The sequence below is a fragment of the Bombina bombina genome, chromosome 4, assembly GCF_027579735.1.
Source record: "Bombina bombina isolate aBomBom1 chromosome 4, aBomBom1.pri, whole genome shotgun sequence".
In the NCBI taxonomy this organism is placed as follows: Eukaryota; Metazoa; Chordata; class Amphibia; order Anura; family Bombinatoridae; genus Bombina; species Bombina bombina.
In genome coordinates this window covers 372,732,445-372,757,744 of record NC_069502.1, presented here as the reverse complement: position 1 = coordinate 372,757,744, position 25,300 = coordinate 372,732,445, and the positions used below count along the sequence as shown (strand labels likewise).

At 37.5% G+C, this 25,300-nt stretch overlaps 1 protein-coding gene across 1 annotated transcript in view; it reads right to left on the bottom strand.

The window, feature by feature from the left end:
* FNDC3B (fibronectin type III domain containing 3B) overlaps nucleotides 1-25,300 on the bottom strand; it is a 546,318-nt gene that overhangs the window by 28,306 nt on the left and 492,712 nt on the right. Inside the window, exons 23-24 of the mRNA XM_053710139.1 lie at nucleotides 6,495-6,707; nucleotides 489-655 (exon numbers count right to left, since the gene is read on the bottom strand). Of these exons, the coding sequence (XP_053566114.1) occupies nucleotides 489-655; nucleotides 6,495-6,707 (380 nt within the window). The remainder of the gene's footprint in view (nucleotides 1-488; nucleotides 656-6,494; nucleotides 6,708-25,300) is intronic.

Genomic DNA, 25,300 nt, shown 5'->3' with positions numbered 1-25,300 from the left:
GACTACTACGTTTTTAACAACCACAAAGACAAAAAAGATTCAGTCAATCAGGAGCAGAAGTTGCACAGCCCTGCTACCCTGGCAAAGCATTACAGCTCCCAAGTGTAACTTTAGCTATGTTTAAAACCACTCCTTCAAATATTACTATTGCACAGTGCCAGCCCTGCTATTGCACATATATCTCCATTTAAAGCTCAAGATATGTTCAAGTCCAGTTGAGCAGCAGTGTCTGAAATAAGACTTTACTGTCACACTAGGCAAGTATGATAGTTTTAGAAGAGAAATATATACATTGAGGAAGAAATAAAAGCATATTTTTATTCATGAAAAGTGAAGTATATTCAGCAGATGTAAGATAAAATCTTAGATGAGAAGCAAGTTACTAGCCAAAAGTGTCTTAGTTGTTTTATGCTGTTTACATAGCTCCCACATACAAACACAAAATGTTATTATGCACATAATTAATTAGAATTGTCTTAATCACTTACCTTTAATTGATGGAGGAATTGATTTTGTTGTGCTGAATGTACAGACATCTGAGACTGGTCCTTCTCCAGCATCATTCACAGCCTGAATTCGGAAAGTGTAACAAGTAAACTCAGACAGTCGCTGTACCTTGTAGGTGTGGCTTGGTCCCCTGTAAATTGGAAGAAACCTACAAAGAAGAAATAAATTTAGATTTTATGCTACATAGCCAATATACCAATGATTGTCAACCTCTTAATACACAGGGGTTACAGATTAATATTTTAAAATCCTTAAAAGGATATGAAACCTAATTTAGTAGCAAGCGCTACTAAGGTGGTGAAAAAAAAATGGGCCGGCTCCTAAACTTAAATAAAGATACCAAGAGAAAGAAGAAAAATTGATAATTGGAGTGAATTAGAAAGTTGCTTAAAAATGCATGCTCTGTCTGAATCATAAAAGAAAAAAAATGTGTTTCATATCCCTTTAAGATTATACAAATATATAGCTATTAAACACACTCGTGATTAGGCGGCACTGCAGCAGAGTTCGTTTTCTGGGTATCAAGAATCTGCTGTTCTCATCTTCTCATTGTCCCTCTAGAGAGCTCCTGTGAGATGTGGCCACCTTGTTTGCCCACCAGAAGCCCCAGAACATTCTTTGTTCTGATTTTTTTAAGGGGAGGGGGAAAAAATAGTGATGCATGCTCATGCAAGCGTCCACACACATATTAATAATCAGTGACATGCTGCTAAAGCAGTGGCAGCAAATGTTCTCTGGAAGTGAACTTAGATTTTTACAGAGTTGGTTCCATGCAAAATGATAAATGTTAAGTTATATTGAATGTAACATTTGAATATCAAATATTTAAATATATAACATAACTTTCAAATATTTAAATGCGCCAATTTTACATTTGAATACTGATTTCCATAGACATGCACTGAAGTCTAATAGAATCATTATCAAGAAACATTATCTGAATATCTGAACGTGACAATGACTAATCAAATGTGTACATAAATATATGTTAATACTTAAATAAATTGTTTAACTTTAATTTGCTTTAAAATTATTTGAAGACTAAAAACATAAATCAATGAGCTGACCTGGTGCATAAGGATTTAAAAAAAAAAAAATGTATAACAATTAAATTTGTCAATTGGCCAGTGGAGCATTCCTTGTGGGCCAAGAAAACCCAGTGCAGGCCGCCAGTAGCCTTCTTTCAGGATATTTTTTTATATAATTTGTCATTAACTTGGTTATAATCATAATAACCTATCTCTGTTTAATTTTTCTTGTTAATTTACTGAGTGCTGACTAAAACATAACAAAGAATAATGAGAAAATAATAAGCAAACAACAAGATTTTGTGTATAGTGAAGATTGCACAAATAATACGAATGATAGGAAATTTCTGTAATACTAAAGTTTCAATATTTTTTTTTTTGTAGCCCCCTACACAAACTGTATATTAGCAACAAAAAGCTTATACAGAATATGAAAGAACTTCGGGAATGGTAATAATTCAAACAAAGATATCTTTCTTTATACTATTGTTTTGTAAATCTTGGATGTTCTGCTGCAAGTGTGCCTTTGAAGTTAGACATTTGTATTAGTATGAGATCAGAATACACAAGGGATGAGCTTTTGGAAATGCTTTTGAAAAACAAAAGAAAAATATGGGTATTAATCAAAATATGCTGACCTTTAAAACTTTAAGACTTCTTATATTATATTGTATGAATGCCACTCTATATCAATAACAGCTATAAAAGAAATCAACTGTACTGTCAGATTTAAGCCCTCAGTTAACTTGTACCTTGGCATACCCATAGACATAGGGGTACCCTAAAGCTATCACCCAATGAGTGGGAGACTTACTGTAACTTTAGCTTAAAATATTTGTTTTTACAAAGACTGATATTTGATCAAAAGAATGGGGAGATGGGACCCAAACTGATGTTTAGAATCCACTTCTTGACCTGCAATCTAATTGAGGGGAAGGTTCTTTACTATGTAACAACACCCTTTCCCATTATGATCACAAATACTTTGCTGTTATTTTTATTACTAACAATCTTGGCCATGGGTTTCATGAGGGGATCCATTATCCACTGAATAAAATGATCATTTAGTGCATACACATATATAGGACACACGGTATGAAGAAGATTTTAAACCTATAGAGAAGACAAAATGATTCACAGTAAGGTTCCCTAGATAGGAAATGTATCTTTTCCCCACATTTAGTGGGAAGATAAAATTGTCCCAAGATTTGCACTTTCTTTTCTGTAAAATGAGTCTATGAGCATCTCAACATATATAGTAACTTACTAGAAGTTCTGCATTAAACATTTTACAATCAATGAGTTTATCTTCTAAGACTGTACTTTAAAACAAATAAAAATACAAAGGGTAGACATTCTGCAATTATATATATTACCAATGTGCTGAACAGTACACAATTGCTAATACTAGTGTCTTCTAAAAGCACTGAATGTTCTGTTCTAAGATTGCTGAACATTTAACATAAAAGCTGAAGCTTACTCCCACCACCTCTTTACATGTATCACAAGAGCAGCAGACAAATCTCCACATCAAATAGTAAAACACAAAAAACAGATAAAATAGCAAAGCTTACTATGTAAAATCTTGAAAGTCTATTTTTGCCACATATATTACTGGCTCTTTGGAAATGAACACAGGTTTATATATTGTGAACTGTATATAAATAATGGTTTACTTTAAAATAAGAACCTATGGTTACCACCTGGTGAAATCTTAACTATTATTTAACATGCCTTACATTAGAGAATATTGTACACAGTCTCTAAATGAGGGTTGGTGAATCTTGGCACACTTGCCCAAGGCGGCATACAAAAATGTTTTGTTGGCACACAGTATGAGCTATTTACTCTGTGTGAAAGCCATATTGTACTCTGCTAGCCCCATACAGATTGAAATTGAATTTTTTTTGAAGAATATTACTAAATTGAGAATCACTAGGTAAACCATTGTATTGAATATTATTTAAATGCTTCATTATATTCTAAGGAAGAATTGTGCCAAGCAATAGCCTTCAGCCTTTTTCTATAGCCATTACAGAAAACCCCAAAATAACATGAAGTCACAAAAAAACATTTTTTTGGATATGATTTATGAAACATTTACAAAATTATAAGTATTTAATAAAATTGATATAGTGGCAAATCAAATGGTATGAAACAACCATGCAGCTCCAATCTATTATCTATCTATCTATCTATCTATCTATCTATCTATCTATCTATCTATCTATCTATCTAGCTATCTATCTACATACTTCCTCTAATAAACCTTGTTTTGCTTCTGCTTTTAAAAGCCTACCAGTACTGAAAATAACAGCAATGCTTTTAGTAAGGTTATGATGACAATTTTAAGCTGATAACTAAGTACAATACATTTTCTTCTTGATAAAGACAATTTCAGAATGCCCGTAATAACTTCTTTTAATCCTTTTAAAATGTACCTCTCAATAGTAAGCAAGACATTGAAGATTTATACAGTGATTACAATTAGAAAAAAATATGAAACATAATATAGTTAATTTGCAATTACAGTATATGATTAGATAGATGTAATTACCATTCTAACAATTTGCACTTGAGTGTAAATGTAGAAAAGCCTATTCTACCAGACAGAAATAACTGTCCCAAAGAGATCAACTTATTTTCATATGTAGGAATTATAGAGCAAGTAGGGATTTACTTGCTGTGCAAAGAGATATGAAAAAGACTAAAAGAATGGGCTGGTAAATGGCTAACAAGGTTTAACACAGATGAATGTAGAATTATTCACTGAGGCATACTACTACATACAAAAAAAATAAAATAGGAATACAAGACTATAAGATTTAGTGGTTTTATATTAAAAAAAACCAAACAGTGATTGATGTCAGACAGCAGTACTTTTTGTTATTAAATATATATATATATATATATATATATATATATATATATATATATATATATATATATATATATATGATACTGTTCATGTCAAATATATAAGAATAAATATATAGATATATACAGATATATATATATATATAGAAATATGCATTTAAGAATAAGTAGAACATATTCTTCTATGTGAAGAGCATTGGAATGTGAAGCTTTAATATTTCATGTCAGGTTTAGCACTCTTGAATTTACACTGCTGGTGTTAGTTTTTTGGGGTTTTTTTTGCAGTTTTTACACCCCATAGAAACCTAGGGAAGAAGAAGTTAAGGCTGTAGCAATATTTTTGTTTGCAAACTGGTTTTATGCTCACGCACAAAAAGCCTCCGTCTAGTGATGTTATCACACGAGCTGGAGCGCTCCACTTGTAATCTAATCCTAAACCTAGTAAATTGAACACGATTCTATCTATCTATCACCACAACACACACACAGACACACACACATTGTGATAATATTGCTAGACCAATACAGCAATACAAAGTGTAAACAACTAAAGACAAGCCTCAAGAGCTTCCTAAGAAACTAAAGAAGGCAAAATGATATAGGTGGTTTCATTAAAGCTTTAGTTATTATTACACTATTATTACATTATTATTAAGATTTTTGTGACATGCCATTGGAATGTCATATTTGTTGAAAAAACGGTTGACATGAACTCATTCTTTGTTATAACACTATTGACTGAGATGACACATAGTTCTCATTTAGTTCTGTATTAGCAATACAGCAATATAAAACAGTGAGTTTAAACATGCAAACACACTTTTGTAGAGAAACTCAGATTCCCTTACCTAAAGAACTCCACGGTGACACAAATATTACCAATTTCAACATTGTCTATCAACTAATCTATTAAATAGAGTTAAGATTTATAAACCAATGCAAAGTGCCCTTGTAATTATTTAAAAAGCATTTGAGTAGGTAGCGCAATAAATTAAACAATATTCGGTCATCTCTGGTATACAAGGCATTTTCCAAGGAACAGCAACAAAAACTGGTTGCCTGTGAGCCACTTAGACTACAACAGATAATCTGCAGTGATAGGAACCGAGGACCCCTAATGACTAGAGCGTGATAAAGAACACCAAGCAGCAATTAAATATCATGGTCCCTCAGTTGCATTTAACTTATACTACCAAGAAGTAGCTGGAGTTGTGATATTCAGAAGTCAGTAAACCCAAACCAGGCTCTACTGCCAATTTTGTTCTAAATTGGTTTTTGAAATCTTTATTGGTAAGAGCCAGTATGCTGCACAACAAACATGTTTATATGTAGCAGCTGTTCAAACAAAATTAGTTAATTAAAAGGTTGTGAGACTCTACTGACATTCGTTCTTATTTAGTAGTATTATTTTAATTAGGGAAATCATAGAACGTTAAAGGGTCATAATACTCATATGCTAAATCACTTGAAACTGATGCAGCATAACTGTAAAAATATGACAAGAAAATATCACCTGAGCATCGCTATGTAAAAAGGGAAGATATTTTACCTCAAAATTTCTTCAGCTCACCAGAGTAAAACCTCTGTGAACAGTTATACTTCAGCTACTGTCCAGCTGCAAGTTAAAAAAAACAGCCAATCAGCATCAGCAGTACTAATTTTATTCTCTGCTTTGCTAGGATCTCATGAGATTTCACTGAAATCTTGTGAAATTTCATAGTAAACTTTCTTAAACTAAATAGGAAAATAACATGACTGTGCCTTCACAAGCCAGCTGTACACTCCCTTGCAAGTCCTGGGACTAGCATCCTGATTGGCTTCTTAAAGTCTCTTTACAGAATGTTTAGATAAAACATCTTCGTTTTTTTACATAGAGATGTTCAGGTGATATTTTCTATTCAGCTTTTTACAGATATGCTGCATCACTTTCAAGCACTTCGGCATTTGGGTATCATGCACCTTTAAAGAGCTAGCCAGATTTGGTTTACACAAACATTTCTACCTTAGAGAATATTAATGGACCAGATGTTATTTTTTGCATTGAATAAAATCACATAACTAAAAGTTTATTTCTAACTGTACCTTTTGTTTTTGTCCTCTATTTGAAGAATATAAACAATATCTTCAAATAACTGCGTCCTGGAGCTGCTGTCTCCCCACTTTAATTTGAGGCTCTGTGGTCCTGCCGCTGCGCACTCTAACCGAGGCGGTAACGGCGGTAGTGCACTTGTTTTGACTTTGATAAAGTGGCTGAAAGGGCCAGCTCCAATATCATTCACTGCCTGTATTCGAATCCTGCAGAAAAGAAATATGTATGCATTAATCATCTTGTAAGAAACTGTTACACAGGAAAAACATTGTAATGCATGTGTTATAAAGAAACACAATCACATTTTAAAACCTTAAACCAATTGTTGGTAATATACCAGCCAAGTCTTAATGTTTTTTTTTTTAAAGGGACAGTCTAGGCCAAAATAAACTTTCATGATTCAGATAGAGCATGTAATTTTAAACAATTTTCCAATTTACTTTTATCACCAATTTTGCTTTGTTCTCTTGGTATTCTTAGTTGAAAGCTTAACCTAGGAGGTTCATATGTTAATTTCTTAGACCTTGAAGCCCACCTCTTTCAGATTGCATTTTAACAGTTTTTCACCACTAGAGGGTGTTAGTTCACGTATTTCATATAGATAGCACTGTGCTCGTGCACGAGAAGTTATCTGGGAGCAGGCACTGATTGGCTAGACTGCAAGTCTGTCAAAAGAACTGAAAAAAGGGGCAGTTTGCAGAGGCTTAGATACAAGATAATCACAGAGGTTAAAAGTATATTAATATAACTGTGTTGGTTATGCAAAACTGGGAATTCGGTAATAAAGGGATTATCTATCTTTTAAAACAATAAAAATTCTGGTGTAGACTGTCCCTTTAAGTAACATCCCTTTTACTACAAATATTTTTCAACAGCCAAACTCCACCAACCATTTGCCTTATTTGGAGCAGCCAATCTGGGTTTTATTCCACAGACAACAAGGCTAATCCCAGTTATAATGTTAGTATAGAGTGCATTGTTTTACAGTTGTTATATTATAAAGCCAATTAGGTACAGATATGTGGCAGAGTTACATTCGGATATCAGCTCTATTTTCTGAGCTAAATGACACAAAGGGGGAGCAAAATAAATAATCAAAAATATATTGCAAAGTTGTTTCATTATGCATACAATCATTTTATATAAAATGTCAAGGTGTTTACTGTCCCTTTAACACATTTATATGCCCTTGCTGCTCACCTCATACAGACTGAGGCCTCACTTTTGAGTCAATTTGTGTAACAACTGCATTTACTATACTAATACAAATACTACACAATATAGCTCTCTCTGGTGTATGTCCATGTGTGTGTCCTATTTCACAGGAGATAAGATACACAGAAAAGCCCTATCACACCACAAGGGAGCACCTTCAATCATCTTAAAATATCCAAAATCAAAAAGATTGTATCTCATAAAGCTTCTACTTAGTGGAAAGGAAGTTCCTCTTTCCTACAGACATTTTTGCCTGCTAGGATTGAGTTAATCTCTTGTACATTACAAGGGATACAAAATGACGCAGTTATACAGGGAGTGACACTTTGTTACTTTTATTTAAACTATAATTCTCCCTTGCAGTTCATACTTTTTATGTATCTTTTTAGGTATCTTTTGGAAAAGATATAACATATTATTTAGCAGCATTAATTGCTTCAAAGTGACTATTGTTTATGTAGGATAAAAGTGATAACACCAGTTTATTATACATTTGTATACCAACCAACTGTAATATATACAGTTTTAGTAACTAATGTTAGAAAAATAAAAATGCAAATTTGAAACTATGGACAATTCTATGGGTCTTAAAGGACCTTTAAAAACAGTACAACTGCATAATCAACAAATGCATAATAAAAATACAATGAAATAGTCTGAACTTCAAATAAGTAGATTTTTTTCTGACAGATTTGTAAGTTGCTTCTATTGTCCTGCCCCTCTTTCATGTGACAGCTATCAGTCAATCACAAAAGCATATATATAGTCATGGCCAAAAATATATTTTGTTTGTATTGGTACGACACAAAAAAGTGGAGAAAAAAAAGCCAAATCTGACACATTCCACATACAACTCCAAAAATAGTCTGGACAAAATTATTGGCACCCTCAATTTAATATTTGGTAACACACCCCTTGGAAAAGATAACTAAAAATCAATCGCTTCCTGTAACCATCAATGAGTTTCTTACACCTCTCTACTGGAATTTAGACCACTCTCTTCTTTCGCCAACTGCTCCAGGTCTCTCAGATTGAAAGGGTTCCTTTTCCCAACTTCTGTTTTCAGATCTCTCCACAGGTGCTCTATAAGATTGAGATCTGGACTCATTGCTGGCCAGTTCAGTACTCTCCAGTGCTTTGTCAAACCATTTCTGGGTGCTTTTTGACGTGTGATTTGGGTCATTGTCCTGCTGTAAGACCCATGACCTCTGACGGAGACCCAAATTTCTGACACTGGGACCTACATTGCACCACAGAATTCTTTGGTAGTCTTCAGATTTCATAATGCCATGCACACAGTCAAGACATCCAGTGCCCCAAAACATCAGTGAACCTCCACCATATTTGACTGTAGGGACTGTATTCTTTTCTTTAAAAGCCTCATTTCTTTTTCTGAAAACGGTAGAATGATTGGCATTACCAAAAAGCTTTAAATTTTGTTTCGTCTGTCCACAGCACATTCTCCCAAAAGGATTTTGGCAAACTCCAATCTGACTTCTTTATGTTTACGTGTCAGCAGTGGAGTCATCCTGGGTCTCCTACCATAGCGTCCCTTTTCATTCAGATGGTGACGTATAGTGTGAGCTGACACATTTGTACCCTATGCCTGAAGGTCAGCTTTAATTTGTCTGGAAGTTGATCAAGGTTCTTTATCCAACATTTGAACAATCCTTTGTTGCAATCTTTCATCATTTTTTCTTAGGTACAGTGCCATGGACTGTAAACTTCTTGACAATGTTGCGCACAGTGGACCCAGGAACATTAAGATCTCTGGAGATGGACTTGTAACCTTGAGATTGTCCATGCTTTTCCACAATTTTGTTCTCAAATCCACAATTCTTTGCTGCTCTTTCTCTTCTCCATGCTCAGTGTGGCACAGAGACACACAACAGAAAGGTTGAGCACATTTTTCACCATTTTAACTGGTTGCCAGTGTGATTTCTACATTGTCAGCACCTGTTAATTGATACAGGTGAGTTTAATTACAAATTACAAGAGCATCACAAACTTGGAATGCAATTATTTCTTACAATTTTGAGAAGGTGCCAATAATTTTGTCCAGCCCATTTTTGGAGTTTTGCGTGGAATGTGTCAGATTTGGCTTTTTTTTTTCTCTACTTGTGTCATACCAATACAAACAAAATAAATAAACATGAGAATGCCTAAACATTTGCAATTGCAACAATTTTCTGGGTGAAGTGGTGCGTTATCTGACAGAAATGCAGGGGTGCCAATATTTTTGGCCATGACTGTATATACTGTGAACTGTTGTTAATGCTCAGTAGAGATAGTGCTTTAAATTGCATTCTCTATATGAATATGTTTCATTTTGAATTTTTTAAAACAGGCCAGTCTTTTGATAACAAATCTCACTTCAATGTAGCAATCACATTCAATCAATTTCCACTCTTACCGGAGTGATTTGCAGCATGGTCAGTGGGTGCAAAACATTAACCCATTAACAACATTTAGCCTTTAAAGTGATGGTAAACTTTCCCCTTTTTAAAACCAGATTCAGAATGTTAGTGATATTTTAGATGGAGTTTATTTCATCAGTTGTAATGAAGATGCGCTATAACTAACTCTTTAATATAGATATGAAATTCAAATTCCCTGAGCTCCGTCGGCCAACTTAGAAAGTTTTTGCTAAACCAATTTTGAGCTAATGGTTTGAATTTTTGCCCAATCAGTGCCCTCCCCATATGGCAATTTGTTGTAGCTAGAGCGCTGATTAAAAAACAAGTCAAACCTTTAACACACAGAAAAAATTACTTTTGAAGTCGGCGGTGGAGTGCAGGATATTTGAATTTTTTTATCTATATTAAAAAGTAAGTTACAGAGCATCTTCATTAACAACTGATGAATTAAATTCTATCTAAAATATCACTAACATTCCGGGTCTGATTTAAAAAAGGGGAGAGTTTACCTTCAATTTAAGGAGCAGCACCGTACCCTGAACGGCGCAGCTGTCCTGCGGTCTTCATGCGGCAATCTCGCTGACAGCAGCAAGCTTGCAGAATATCAGTGATGCAGAATATCAGTGATGCTGGAGGGCGGCAGGAGAAAGAGAAAGGGGTCGGGAGTGGGTGGGACCACTAGACTGTAGAAAAAGATTTCCACAGCGAGAGGGAGGGAGAGAGATAGAGGGAGGGATCCACTACCTTAAGAAAATGTGTTGGGAGAGGGGGGACCTACAGAAAATCGTTTGGAAGGAAGCAGGTGGGGAGGGTGCTACACTACAGAAAAATGATAGCTTTTTTTGTTTGTTTTTAAATAAATTTAAAAAAAATTAAAAAAACGTATATGAACTGGGTACTCGCAGACAGCTGACAGTACCTAAGGTGGCGGATAGTAGTTAGAGGGGGGAGGGTTAGAAAGCTGTTTGGGGGGGGATCAGGGAGGTAGGAGGGTAAGGGGGGATACTACACTGCAGAAATAAAAAAGCCCTAAAACTTAACATTTTATGTTATGACTGCATACGTGATATGTAAATAATTTCAGTGATAACCCCAAAGTTTGTGAAAAAGGTAACAAGTTTTTTAATTTTATTGCATTTGGCAGTTAAATGATGGCATGAAATATACCAAAATGGGCCTAGATCAATACCTTGGGTTGTCTACTAAAAAAAAAATATATATATGTAGTTTTGATAGGTAAATAATAAAAAAACAAGGCTCTTTTTCTGTTTAAATGGAGTGATAACAAAAATGCTAAAAAGGCTCTGGTCTTTTGAGTAACTTTTTTTGTCTGAAACTCCTAGTCCTTAAAGGGACATGAAACCCAAAAAAAATATTTCATGATTCAGATAGAGAATACAATTTTAAACAACTTTCCAATTTACTTCTATTATTATCATTTGCTGAAAGGGTTATCTAGGCAAGTTCATGAGCAGCAGAGAAACTAGGTTCTAGCTGTTGATTGGTGGCTGCATATATATATTGAATGTGATTGGCTCACCCAAGTGTTAAGTTAGAAACTAGAAGTGCACTGCTGCTCCATCAACAAATTATACCAAGTGAATGAAACAGAATAGATAATAGAAGTAAATTAGAAAGTTGTTTAAAATTGTATTTTCTATCTGAATCGTGAAAGAAACATTTTGGATTTCATGTACCTTTAAGGGGTTAAAGAAAATAAATTGATTATGGTCTAAACTGCAAGTGAAACCCAATTGTTATCACAAGTAGTGCAAGTGCTATCATGAGGTCATATTTTTACCTCTAAAACACGTATTATAAGCTGTGGATTAAAATAAATACTGTGAGTTTGCTTGTGTGAGCTCGCAATAACCAATGTTTCCTATACTTTCAATTACTTGCACAAAGTGGAAAGTTCACACTTGTAAGTGTCCATGGTTAACCCTTGTACTAGAACGATAACATTAACACTAGAAATACTAACCAAAGTGAAAAGTAAAGTTATTGTGACTGCTCATACATGACATAAACCTCAAGTTTTATTTTCATACTATTTCAAAACTTCTTTTTACAAATGAACATTGCTTTTGTTCAAAGACAAAACACACTGATGTCATTTTAGATGTACTTAATATGCACTAATGTTATATCCTTATCTGTTTTATATGTAATGTCTCGCCAGCACACGAGAACCAACAGAAACGCGAGAATACATAATACACATAATACATAATCGCAACCTCAGGAAAAACATTGTGCATACGACTTTATGTAATACAGTACATGTATGTGTTTATTTAAATAGTTTTTATTGAGTTTTCAACATATACAGCCAAACAACTGCTCATTGTCATTTCACACTATAAAACAGTATTGATGTAAAAACCTATATGAAAGGGACATTTCTGGTGAATGCCTGTTATATTAGTGATTTGTACATGTTTAAAGGGTTACTAAAGCTAATTTTTTCTTTCACGATTCAGGGTGAGCAGACTTTTGTAAGGCCAGGGCTACCTCTAATTTTATTCCAATTGACGTGGTCACCTAACTTTAAAAAAAACAAAAAACTGGTTGCTGGCTGAAAATTGTATTTTTGCCAAAGGTAGGACCTGCTGGCTGAAAATTGTATTTTTGTCACAAATACAGCTTCAAAAATCAGCCGTGCTCTTTAATAATAAATACAGCCGCGCTCTTTACTTACTGCGAGAGCTCTCTCTTTACGTCACGCTGGGACCATCAAGCAACCTTATCTGTGTACTGCGCCTGAGTATGAATAAGTAGTCTCACAATCAAGACGGCTCGAGTCTAGGGCTAGTGGAGTAGTCAAGCCTGGAACACATGGGAACCCCACAGCTCAGGTACAACGATGACAATTAACTATTCTCACCTAATCATAGACAGACTAATTCTACAAAGTAATTTTAGTGGCTGGATGCCATGTCAGGTTGATTAGGGGGCAGGACCTGCAGGCTCTGTACCGCCTTACACAGCAACCAGAGAATGGTTTAGCAGCAACAGCACTGACCTGCACAATTTGATGACAACAAATTATGGGCACAGAAAGCTGCAGAAACTAGCACAAAGTATAGCTAATATTAGTGTGAAAGAAAGTATCAGAGAGCAGCATCAAAGCCTGGTACAGAGTAAGTAAAATACCATGAGGGGTGTAACAGACCCTGGAGAAAAAAGCAACACCAGACCATTCACCCAGCTGAGCCTGGTGACAAGTAACGGAGGACAGAACTAGAAAATAGCAGCAGAATATCAGACAGAGCAGGACGTGGAACTGCCAAACCCAGGGAAACCAAGCAGCATCTCAGCCTGGCGCATGAAGAGTCTGTACTATGGACTGACCGCTCTTGAGACTAAAAGTAGGAGCGTTTGGGACAGGCAGTAACCAAAGCTGGGGTAGCGAGTTCAGCTACAGTTGCATCACGCATGCTGAAGTACACAGCTGTTATAGACTCATAGCCGATTTCAAAAGTCTGCATAAGAGAAACATTTCTCATACATCTACGGTGGCGAGGCTCTTCACTCAGAATCTAGATGTGTCAGAAATGTTTCTCGTATTATGCAGACTTTTGAAATCTTCCAGGCGGTCACCTCAAAATTCACTGGCAGTCCACTGGTAGACCACAATCTACCTCTTGCCCACCCCTGTTTCAGATAGAGTATGCAATTTTAAGCAACTTTCTAATTTACTCCTATTATCGATTTTTCTTTGTTCTCTTGCTATCTTTATTTAAGACGCAGGAATGTAAAGCTTAGGAGCTAGCCCATTTTAGGTTCAGCACCCTGGATAGTGCTTGCTTATTGGTGGCTACATTTAATAAGCGTAACCTAAGTTCTGAACCAAAAATGGGCCGCCTCCTAAGCTTTACATTCCTGCTTTTTAAAGATAGCAAGAGAACGAAGAAAAATTGATAATAGAAGTAAATTAGAAAGTTTACCTGGAACCTGACTCTCGTAAACCTAAATGGAATGGAACCCTAATTAATGTCATTGCTAACACCTTTATTTGTCCCACTATTTCATGTCAAAATCACTGCTATGAAAAAGGTCTATTACACCAGGTTTGTGCAAGACATGCTTGAACAATACATACACATGTGGTATGAGTTTAATTCATTGTCATTTTAAATGGAATGGTGTGATTGAAAGTTGGTCTAATTAGCAAGCTTCCAAAGATCACATAATTTGACAGACATAAAATCCTACTTTTGCATTAGCAAAGTCACTCTCCAATGGAAATTAGCAAACAAATGGATACTCAAGATGTGGTATTCAAGCTGTTATAAAGAAATTTGAAGAATCAGAAGATGTCAAGGAAAAAAAAAAGGACTGGAAGGCCAAGAAAACTTTAAAAATCTGATGAGAAGTTTCTTAGAGTTTCTTCTTTGAGAGACCGGACAAAATCCAGCAAGGACCTGTCTCGGCATCTGGCAGCTTCATCGGGATGCCAAGTTAACCCTTCTACAGTCTGAAGAAGCTTGATCAGGAATGGTCTTTGTCGAAGGGTAGCAGTCAAGAAACCACTTTTTCGGAAGGGGAACAGGGTGAAAAGACTAAGATATGCTAAAGCTCACAAAGATTGGAATGAAGATCAGTGGAAAAGAGTATTATGGAGTAATGAATCCAAGTTTGAAATTTTTGAGTCCAATCATCTACATTATGTGAGAAGAGTTGGAGAGAGATGGAAGAATAAGTGCTCGCGGCCTTCAGTGAAACATCATGGAGGTTCTGTCCTGGTTTGGGGCTGCATTTCTGCCAGTGGTGTTGACGATATTGTCCGAATTGATGGGATCATGAATGCTGAAAAGTACAGACAGGTTTTAAATCATCATGTTATTCCTTCTGGAAAGTGCATGATTGGGGATGGTTTTATTTTAAATAAAAGACAACCTAAATCTAAAGAAGAACTCTGGGTAGTGCTGAAAGAAGCCTGGTATAATATATCAGAAGATTACTTCAGAAAACTTCAGGACAGTCTCTCAAAAAGAGTTCAAGATGTGCTTAGTGCTAAGGGAGGTCACACTAAATACTGACTTTTGACTGAAGAAGCCATTTTGTTCTAAAAAACATAATTTATGCTTACCTGATAAATTTATTTCTCTTGTAGTGTATCCAGTCCACGGATCATCCATTACTTGTGGGATATTCTCCTTCCCAACAGGAAGTTGCAAGAGGATCACCCACAGCAGAGCTGCTATATAGCTCCTCCCCTCACTGCCATATCCAGTCATTCGACCGAAACAAGAGGAGAAACCATAGGGTGCAGTGGTGACTGTAGTTTAATTAAAATTTAGACCTGCCTTAAAAGGACAGGGCGGGCCGTGGACTGGATACACTACAAGAGAAATAAATTTATCAGGTAAGCATAAATTATGTTTTCTCTTGTTAAGTGTATCCAGTCCACGGATCATCCATTACTTGTGGGATACCAATACCAAAGCTAAAGTACACGGATGATGGGAAAGACAAGGCAGGAACTTAAACGGAAGGAACCACTGCCTGTAGAACCTTTCTCCCAAAAACAGCCTCCGAAGAAGCAAAAGTGTCAAATTTGTAAAATTTTGAAAAGGTGTGAAGCGAAGACCAAGTTGCAGCCTTGCAAATCTGTTCAACAGAGGCCTCATTTTTAAAGGCCCAGGTGGAAGCCACCGCTCTAGTAGAATGAGCTGTAATCCTTTCAGGGGGCTGCTGTCCAGCAGTCTCATAGGCTAAGCGTATTATGCTCCGAAGCCAAAAGGAGAGAGAGGTTGCCGAAGCTTTTTGACCTCTCCTCTGTCCGGAGTAAACGACAAACAGGGCAGATGTTTGACGAAAATCTTTAGTAGCCTGTAAGTAAAACTTCAAGGCACGGACTACGTCCAGATTATGCAAAAGACGTTCCTTTTTTGAAGAAGGATTAGGACACAATGATGGAACAACAATCTCTTGATTGATATTCCTGTTAGAAACCACCTTAGGTAAAAACCCAGGTTTGGTACGCAGAACTATCTTTTCTGAATGAAAAATCAGATAAGGAGAATCACAATGTAAGGCAGATAACTCAGAGACTCTTCGAGCCGAGGAAATAGCCATCAAAAACAGAACTTTCCAAGATAAAAGTTTAATATCAATGGAATGAAGGGGATCAAACGGAAATCCCTGAAGAACTTTAAGAACCAAGTTTAAGCTCCACGGGGGAGCAACAGTTTTAAACACAGGCTTAATCCTAACCAAAGCCTGACAAAATGCCTGGACGTCTGGAACTTCTGCCAGACGCTTGTGCAAAAGAATCGACAGAGCAGAAATCTGTCCCTTTAAAGAACTAGCTGATAATCCTTTGTCCAAACCCTCTTGGAGAAAGGACAATATCCTAGGAATCCTAACCTTACTCCATGAGTAACTCTTGGATTCACACCAATAAAGATATTTACGCCATATCTTATGGTAGATTTTCCTGGTGACAGGCTTCCGTGCCTGTATTAAGGTATCAATGACTGACTCGGAGAAGCCACGCCTTGATAGAATCAAGCGTTCAATCTCCATGCAGTCAGTCTCAGAGAAATTAGATTTGGATGATTGAAAGGACCTTGTATTAGAAGGTCCTGTCTCAGAGGCAGAGTCCATGGTGGAAGAGATGACATGTCCACTAGGTCTGTATACCAGGTCCTGCGTAGCCACGCAGACGCTATCAGAATCACTGATGCTCTCTCCTGTTTGATTTTGGCAATCAGTCGAGGGAGCAGAGGAAACGGTGGAAACACATAGGCCAGGTTGAAGAACCAAGGAGCTGCTAGAGCATCTATCAGCATTGCTCCCGGGTCCCTGGACCTGGACCCGTAACAAGGAAGCTTGGCGATCTGGCGAGAAGCCATGAGATCCAGTTCTGGTTTGCCTCAACGATGGACCAGTTGAGCAAACACCTTCGGATGGAGTTCCCACTCCCCCGGATGAAAAGTCTGACGACTTAGAAAATCCACCTCCCAGTTCTCTACGCCTGGGATGTGGATCGCTGACAGGTGGCAAGAGTGAGACTCTGCCCAGCGAATTATCTTTGAGACTTCTAACATCGCTAGGGAACTCCTGGTTCCCCCTTGATGGTTGATGTAAGCCACAGTCGTGATGTTGTCAGACTGAAATCTGATGAACCTCAGTGTTGCTAACTGAGGCCAAGCTAGAAGAGCATTGAATATTGCTCTTAACTCCAGAATATTTATTGGGAGGAGTTTCTCCTCCTGAGTCCACAATCCCTGAGCCTTCAGGGAGTTCCAGACTGCGCCCCAACCTAGAAGGCTGGCATCTGTTGTTACAATCGTCCAATCTGGCCTGCAAAAGGTCATACCCTTGGACAGATGGACCCGAGATAGCCACCAGAGAAGAGAATCTCTGGTCTCTTGATCCAGATTTAGTAGAGGGGACAAATCTGAGTAATCCCCATTCCACTGACTTAGCATGCATAATTGCAGCGGTCTGAGATGCAGGCGCGCAAATGGCACTATGTCCATTGCCGCTACCATTAAGCCGATTACTTCCATGCACTGAGCCACTGACGGGCGTGGAATGGAATGAAGGACACGGCAAGCATTTAGAAGTTTTGATAACCTGGACTCCGTCAGGTAAATTTTCATCTCTACAGAATCTATAAGAGTCCCTAGGAAGGAGACTCTTGTGAGTGGTGATAGAGAACTCTTTTCCACGTTCACTTTCCACCCATGCGACCTCAGAAATGCCAGAACTATCTCTGTATGAGACTTGGCAATTTGAAAGCTTGACGCCTGTATCAGGATGTCGTCTAAATACGGAGCCACCGCTATGCCTCGCGGTCTTAGAACTGCCAGAAGTGAGCCCAGAACCTTTGTAAAAATTCTCGGGGCAGTGGCCAACCCGAAGGGAAGAGCTACTAATTGGTAATGCCTGTCTAGAAAGGCAAACCTTAGGAACCGATGATGATCTTTGTAAATCGGTATGTGAAGGTTGGCATCCTTTAAGTCCACTGTGGTCATGTACTGACCCTCTTGGATCATGGGTAGGATGGTCCGAATAGTTTCCATTTTGAATGATGGAACTCTGAGGAATTTGTTTAAGATCTTTAGATCCAAGATTGGTCTGAAGGTTCCCTCTTTCTTGGGAACCACAAACAGATTTGAATAAAATCCCTGTCCTTGTTCCGACCGCGGAACTGGATGGATCACTCCCATTACTAGGAGGTCTTGCACACAGCTTAGGAATGCTTCTTTCTTTATCTGGTTTGCTGATAACCTTGAAAGATGAAATCTCCCTTGTGGAGGAGAAGCTTTGAAGTTCAGAAGATATCCCTGAGATATGATCTCCAACACCCAGGGATCCTGAACATCTCTTGCCCACGCCTGGGCGAAGAGAGAAAGTCTGCCCCCCACTAGATCCGTTTCCGGATAGGGGGCCGTTCCTTCATGCTGTCTTGGGGGCAGCAGCAGGCTTTCTGGCCTGCTTGCCCTTGTTCCAGGACTGGTTAGGTTTCCAGGCCTGTCTGGAATGAGCAACAGTTCCCTCTTGTTTTGAAGCGGAGGAAGTTGATGCTGCTCCTGCCTTGAAATTTCGAAAGGCACGAAAATTAGACTGTTTGGCCTTTGATTTGGCCCTGTCCTGAGGAAGGGTATGACCCTTGCCTCCAGTAATGTCAGCAATAATTTCCTTCAAGCCAGGCCCGAATAAGGTCTGCCCCTTGAAAGGAATGTTGAGTAATTTAGACTTGGAAGTCACATCAGCTGACCAGGATTTAAGCCATAGCGCCCTACGCGCCTGGATGGCGAATCCGGAATTCTTAGCCGTTAGTTTAGTCAAATGAACAATGGCATCAGACACAAATGAGTTAGCTAGCTTAAGCGTTCTAATCTTGTCAATAATTTCATTCAATGGAGCTGTATGGATGGCCTCTTCCAGGGCCTCAAACCAGAATGCCGCTGCAGCAGTGACAGGCGCAATGCATGCAAGCGGCTGTAAAATAAAACCTTGTTGAATAAACATTTTCTTAAGGTAACCCTCCAATTTTTTATCCATTGGATCTGAAAAAGCACAACTGTCCTCAACCGGGATAGTGGTACGCTTTGCTAAAGTAGAAACTGCTCCCTCCACCTTAGGGACCATCTGCCATAAGTCCTGTGTAGTGGCGTCTATTGGAAACATTTTTCTAAATATAGGAGGTGGGGAAAAGGGCACACCGGGTCTATCCCACTCCTTGCTAATAATTTCTGTAAGCCTTTTAGGTATAGGAAAAACGTCAGTACACACCGGCACTGCATAGTATCCATCCAGCCTACATAATTTCTCTGGAATTGCAACTGTGTTACAGTCATTCAGAGCAGCTAATACCTCCCCAAGCAATACACGGAGGTTCTCAAGCTTAAATTTAAAATTAGAAATCTCTGAATCAGGTTTCCCCGAGTCAGAGATGTCACCCACAGACTGAAGCTCTCCGTCCTCATGTTCTGCATACTGCGACGCAGTATCAGACATGGCTCTAACAGCATCTGCATTTAAGGCTTTACTTACATTACTTCGGTATCAGCAGCATTTTCTAGCAAATTCCATCCCTAGAAAAATATTTTAACTGCACATACCTTATTGCAGGAAAACCTGCACGCTATTCCCCCTCTGAAGTTACCTCACTCCTCAGAATATGTGAGAACAGCAAAGGATCTTAGTTACTTCTGCTAAGATCATAGAAAACGCAGGCAGATTCTTCTTCTAAATACTGCCTGAGATAAACAGTACACTCCGGTACCATTTAAAAATAACAAACTTTCGATTGAAGAAATAAACTAAGTATAAAACACCACAGTCCTCTTACGACCTCCATCTTAGTTGAGAGTTGCAAGAGAATGACTGGATATGGCAGTGAGGGGAGGAGCTATATAGCAGCTCTGCTGTGGGTGATCCTCTTGCAACTTCCTGTTGGGAAGGAGAATATCCCACAAGTAATGGATGATCCGTGGACTGGATACACTTAACAAGAGAAATTGTGTTTTTTTTAATATTTTGTGTACATATTTCCTGTATTTTTGGTTTGCATCTTAATAAAGAGACGAAAAATAAATATGGAGGTTCATTAAAACTTTGCTAAAACAACAAAGCTTTTGGTGGCCTAAGATTTTTGCACAGTACTGTATCTATACACTCAAACTGACCGGCACTCCCATGCACTGGGCACTCCCAGACAGCTGCACAGTTCTTAGTGACTCGGGCAGTCAACTCCAGGCCAGCCTAGGTGCAAAGCAAAAATCCTTGCCTCCCCCCCTCCAGACACCCATGTGTTATACTCATGTATTCAATATTTAAATAACTAACAATTTAAAAAAATACATCTACATATTGTTCTCTGGCAAATCATTTCTATAAATACATCATTTTATCTATCATTAATTTACTGTTTCCCTTAAAATAAATGAATGGAAGTAGCTCACAACAAAGAGAAAAAGATTTTAGCTGCAATGATAAATCAATGTGCAATGTAAACAGTGTTACAGTCTTTGGATAGTGATGATATAAAATGTTTAAACAGAGCTTTAATATGTAAACTAGGGAGTAATGTGTAATTTAGAATCAGACATTTTCCAATTTAAGACTAGGTAAAAACACATAATTATAATCTAATATTTCAGAAAACCTTTTATGATGATATTAAAAGAAGAAGAAAAGTATTTGTGTAATGCAATAAATTGATATGACTGTAGTTTGATATAAATAGGAAGAAAATACATATAACATTGAAGAGGGGAGACGATCAGGCATTTTAGTACTGCTGCCTTATTACCTCAATTTTTTTTAATTTATAATGGGTGCAGAGTATTGCAGTAATAGTTCAAGTTAAACCCAGCGTTAAACATTAGACACTGGCTTTCAAATGCTTATAAATGGATTCACAAATGTGGCTGCAATTTTGTACTTTAGATTAAGACTTAAATGAGACTAACAAAAATGGTTCAGTGCTTTTTAATTAAAACATGCTGGTCATTTCTCAATATATTATGAGGAGGATGGACTTTTTTGTTTTGTTACGAGCTCATGGCCATTTGGAGACAATGAAATTGTATTTTCCTACTGTATGTGAACTTGGCATCAATATACGATTTTTGCTATTTAAATAATGTACCTTTTTAATATTTTAACCACTTGTAGCAAGGCACTTAAGGTCTCAGAACTTTCTATATATATGCCACAGGCAAACAACTACACTCTATGAGCTATAAGTCAGTTTCTGTCATTTCTGAAAGAGCTATAACACATGTATATTAAAAACAAGAAACTAATTTACTTTCTGTGCTTTGAACCTGTAAATTTAAGACCTGGAACCTTCCCTGGGACTCGCTTTAAGATCAGCGTTTCTCAACCTCAGTCTGCAAATGTCACTAATCATCCAGATTCTAAGATTGCCCTACCTGAGCACAGGTGAGTCAAAGGGCGTGACCAGCTGACCTACCCAGGCAGACCAATACAATCTGGCCTGTTATAGGGGCTTGAGCGTCAAACCCACAAATAATGACTCTAAACCATGAATGTTTAATTTTGTCTTAACCCTTTAAGTTATACTATTGACTGATGACTTTCTAAATCGGTAAGTATATCAGTACCAACACATCGCCCTCCTGACCGGATCCCATCATTAAAATCTTGCGATCGTGTGCACATTCGCGGGATTTTAATTTGTCTACACTGGAATTTTGTTCCGATGTAGACGAATCAACCCTGTCATCAAAGGGTTAAATGTATTTTAAAAAATAATAATCTTATTTTATGATGCCGATTTAAGTCCCCTTACTCAATAAATATTTTTAATTATTCTCCCACTGTTTCTAAACATAAACTGCAAAGAACTGGCCACATTCCTCACTTGTAAACTTCTGAACTCTGGAAAACGGCAAAAAAACCAACATGAGAAAAATAATTCCTGAGCAAGAAATATAAGCTTTGGTTAGAGAATTCTATTTGCAGTCTGTATATCGCTCTGAGCCCAGAAAATAATATTACAAGTGAATTAATCATGAGCAAAGTGACATGTGAATAAATTGGTATAATCATTCCCAGATGAATATCTAAACCGCCCAGCAGTGGTAGAACAAATTCATGCCCAATGCCAAGCAGCCCTTGCTTCCCTTTTATACTAATAGAAAAGCAGAGGCAGTAATATCAGAAGCTGAAATGGATATTAAAATGTGATTTTTGGCAGATTGCATCATCAAGGACAAAAATAACCAAATTACATTAATTATATTTACAAAATATTCCATTCCTTTATTTCAGACAGGAATATTTTGATAATCCCAATACCATGTCTATCTCCTTCAATATAGCAGCATCATTTATATACGTATTTAATGTTGGAATATTTAATCTGTTAAAACTAAATAGAGCAGATCACTGTTTTATACTTTGGAAAGCTTACAACACACAGCAATGAGATTCACGGAGCTTAGTATATTTCTTCAACTTAGGCTTACTTTATTCTTCCTTTTAAACTAGTCATCTGTTAAACTGCCTGATGTAAGCACAGGTTATTGTGGATTAAAAAAAGCAACACAGCAGACATCTTCAGTCAGAACATTAAGAGAACTTTCTAGTATCTAGCGCTGCGGAATCTGTTGGTACTCTACAAATAACTGATAATAATAATATCTAACACAAGATGAAAGTGAGTAAAACGGATACAAAAGGCAATTTATTTATTCAACCATTCCAGAGTTCAGTGTAAACATGTGTAATGCTTTAATACCTTCTAATTTTTTGTTTTTAGTCATTTTGCTGCAACTTCTATATTAAATCTTCCGATTTACGAACCCAACCTGGTTTCTCTACTTGATGTCAACCCCTGGGAGCGTACACAAACCGACGGCTGCACTATTCATTGCTACATCTCCCGCGCATGGACAATGGGTTTTAGAGTAAATCACTGATGTCACAGTTTTTGGAATCACGTGACCATCAGCAGCAACATAGAAAGCAGAGTGACGGAGCAAGCACCCCTAGATAAACGAGCATAATAAATTTGATTATAGTAACACTGCATATAGTGCCTAAAACATTATTGTACTCCTAGACTGACAAGCATTGTATAAAAGTCATATTTATTGATCGATCATGTGATGAAGGAACATGACAGTCCTTTTGTGCAAGAATTAAACTCTGGGCTACACATTTAGGAAAAATACAGATCAGTAATGTGCATGCTATTTACTTTCAGCTAGATTACGAGTCTTGCGTTAGCCTTAAAAAGCAGCGTTGAGGGGTCCCAATGCTGCTTTTTAACGCCAGCTGGTATTACGAGTCAGGCAGGAGAGGGTCTACCGCTCACTTTTTTTCCGCGATTTTAGCATACCGCAAATCCCCTTACGTCAATTGCGTATCCTATCTTTTTAATGGGATTTTGCTAACGCCGGTATTACGATAGCCTGAAAAAGTGAGCGGTAGACCCTCTCCTGTCCAGACTCCTACCGCATTTAAAAGTCAGTAGTTAAGAGATTTATGGGCTAACGCCGGAACATAAAGCTCTTAACTAAAGTGCTACAAAGTACACTAACACCCATTAACTACCTATTAACCCCTAAACCGAGGCCCCCCCACATCGCAAACACTATAATAAAATTATTTAACCCCTAATCTGCCGATCGGACATTGCCACCACTTTAATAAATGTATTAACCCCTAAACCGCCGCACTCCCGTCTCGCAAACACTAGTTAAATTTTATTAACCCCTAATCTGCCGTCCCTAACATAGCAGACACCTACCTACATTTATTAACCCCTAATCTGCCGCCCCCAACGTCGCCGCTACTATATTAAATTTATTAACCCCTAAATCTAACCCTAACCCCCCCTAACTTAAATATAATTTAATTAAAACAAAATTAAATTACTACAATTAAATAAATTAATCCTATTTAAAACTAAATACTTATTACATTGTAGCCATCTTAGGGTTTATTTTTATTTTACAGGCAACTTTGTATTTATTTTAACTAGGTACAATAGTTATTAAATAGTTATTAAATAGTTATTAACTATTTAATAACTACCTAGCTAAAATAAGTACAAAAGTACCTGTAAAATAAACCCTAACCTAAGTTACAATTACACCTAACACTACACTATAATTAAACTAATTACCTAAACTACCTACAATTAAATTAAATAAAATAAATTACAAAAAAAATATACACTAAATTTCGGAAAAAGAAAAAAAGAATTACAAGAATTTTAAACTAATTACACCTAATCTAATCCCCCTAATAAAATAAAAAAGCCCCCCAAAATAATAAAATTCCCTACCCTATACTAAATTACAAAGAGCCCTTAAAAGGGCCTTTTGCGGGGCATTGCCCCAAAGTAATCAGCTCTTTCACCTGTAAAAAAAAATTCAATACCCTCCCAACATTAAAACCCACCACCCACACACCCAACCCTACTCTAAAACCCACCCAATCCCCCTTAAAAAAACCTTACACTACCCCCTTGAAGATCACCCTACCTTGAGACGTCTTCACCCAGCTGGGCACAAGTGATCCTCCAGAGGGTCCGAAGTCTTCATCCTATCCGGCCAGAAGAGGACATCCAGACCGGCAGAAGTCTTCATCCAGACGGCATCTTCTATCTTCATCCTTCCAGAGCGAAGCGGGTCCATCTTCAAGACATCCAACGTGGAGCATCCTCTCCATCCGACGGCCGACGACTGAATGACTGGTCCTTTAAGTGACATCATCCAAGATGGCGTCCCTTGAATTCCGATTGGCTGGTAGAATCCTATCAGCCAACTGGAATTAATGTAGGAAAAATCCTATTGGCTGATGCAATCAGCCAAAAGGATTGCAGTTTAATCCGATTGGCTGATCCAATCAGCCAATAGGATTGAGCTCACATTCTATTGGCTGTTCCAATCAGCCAATAGAATGCGAGGTCAATCCTATTGGCTGATTGCATCAGCCAATAGGATTTTTCCTACCTTAATTCCGATCGGCTGATAGGATTCTATCAGCCAATCGGAATTCAAGGGACGCCATCTTGGATGACATCACTTAAAGGACCAGTCATTCAGTTGTCGGCCGTCGGATGAAGAGGATGCTCCGCGTCAGACGTCTTGAAGATGGACACGCTCTGCTCCGGAAGGATGAAGATAGAAGATGCCGCCTGGATGAAGACTTCTGTCGGTCTG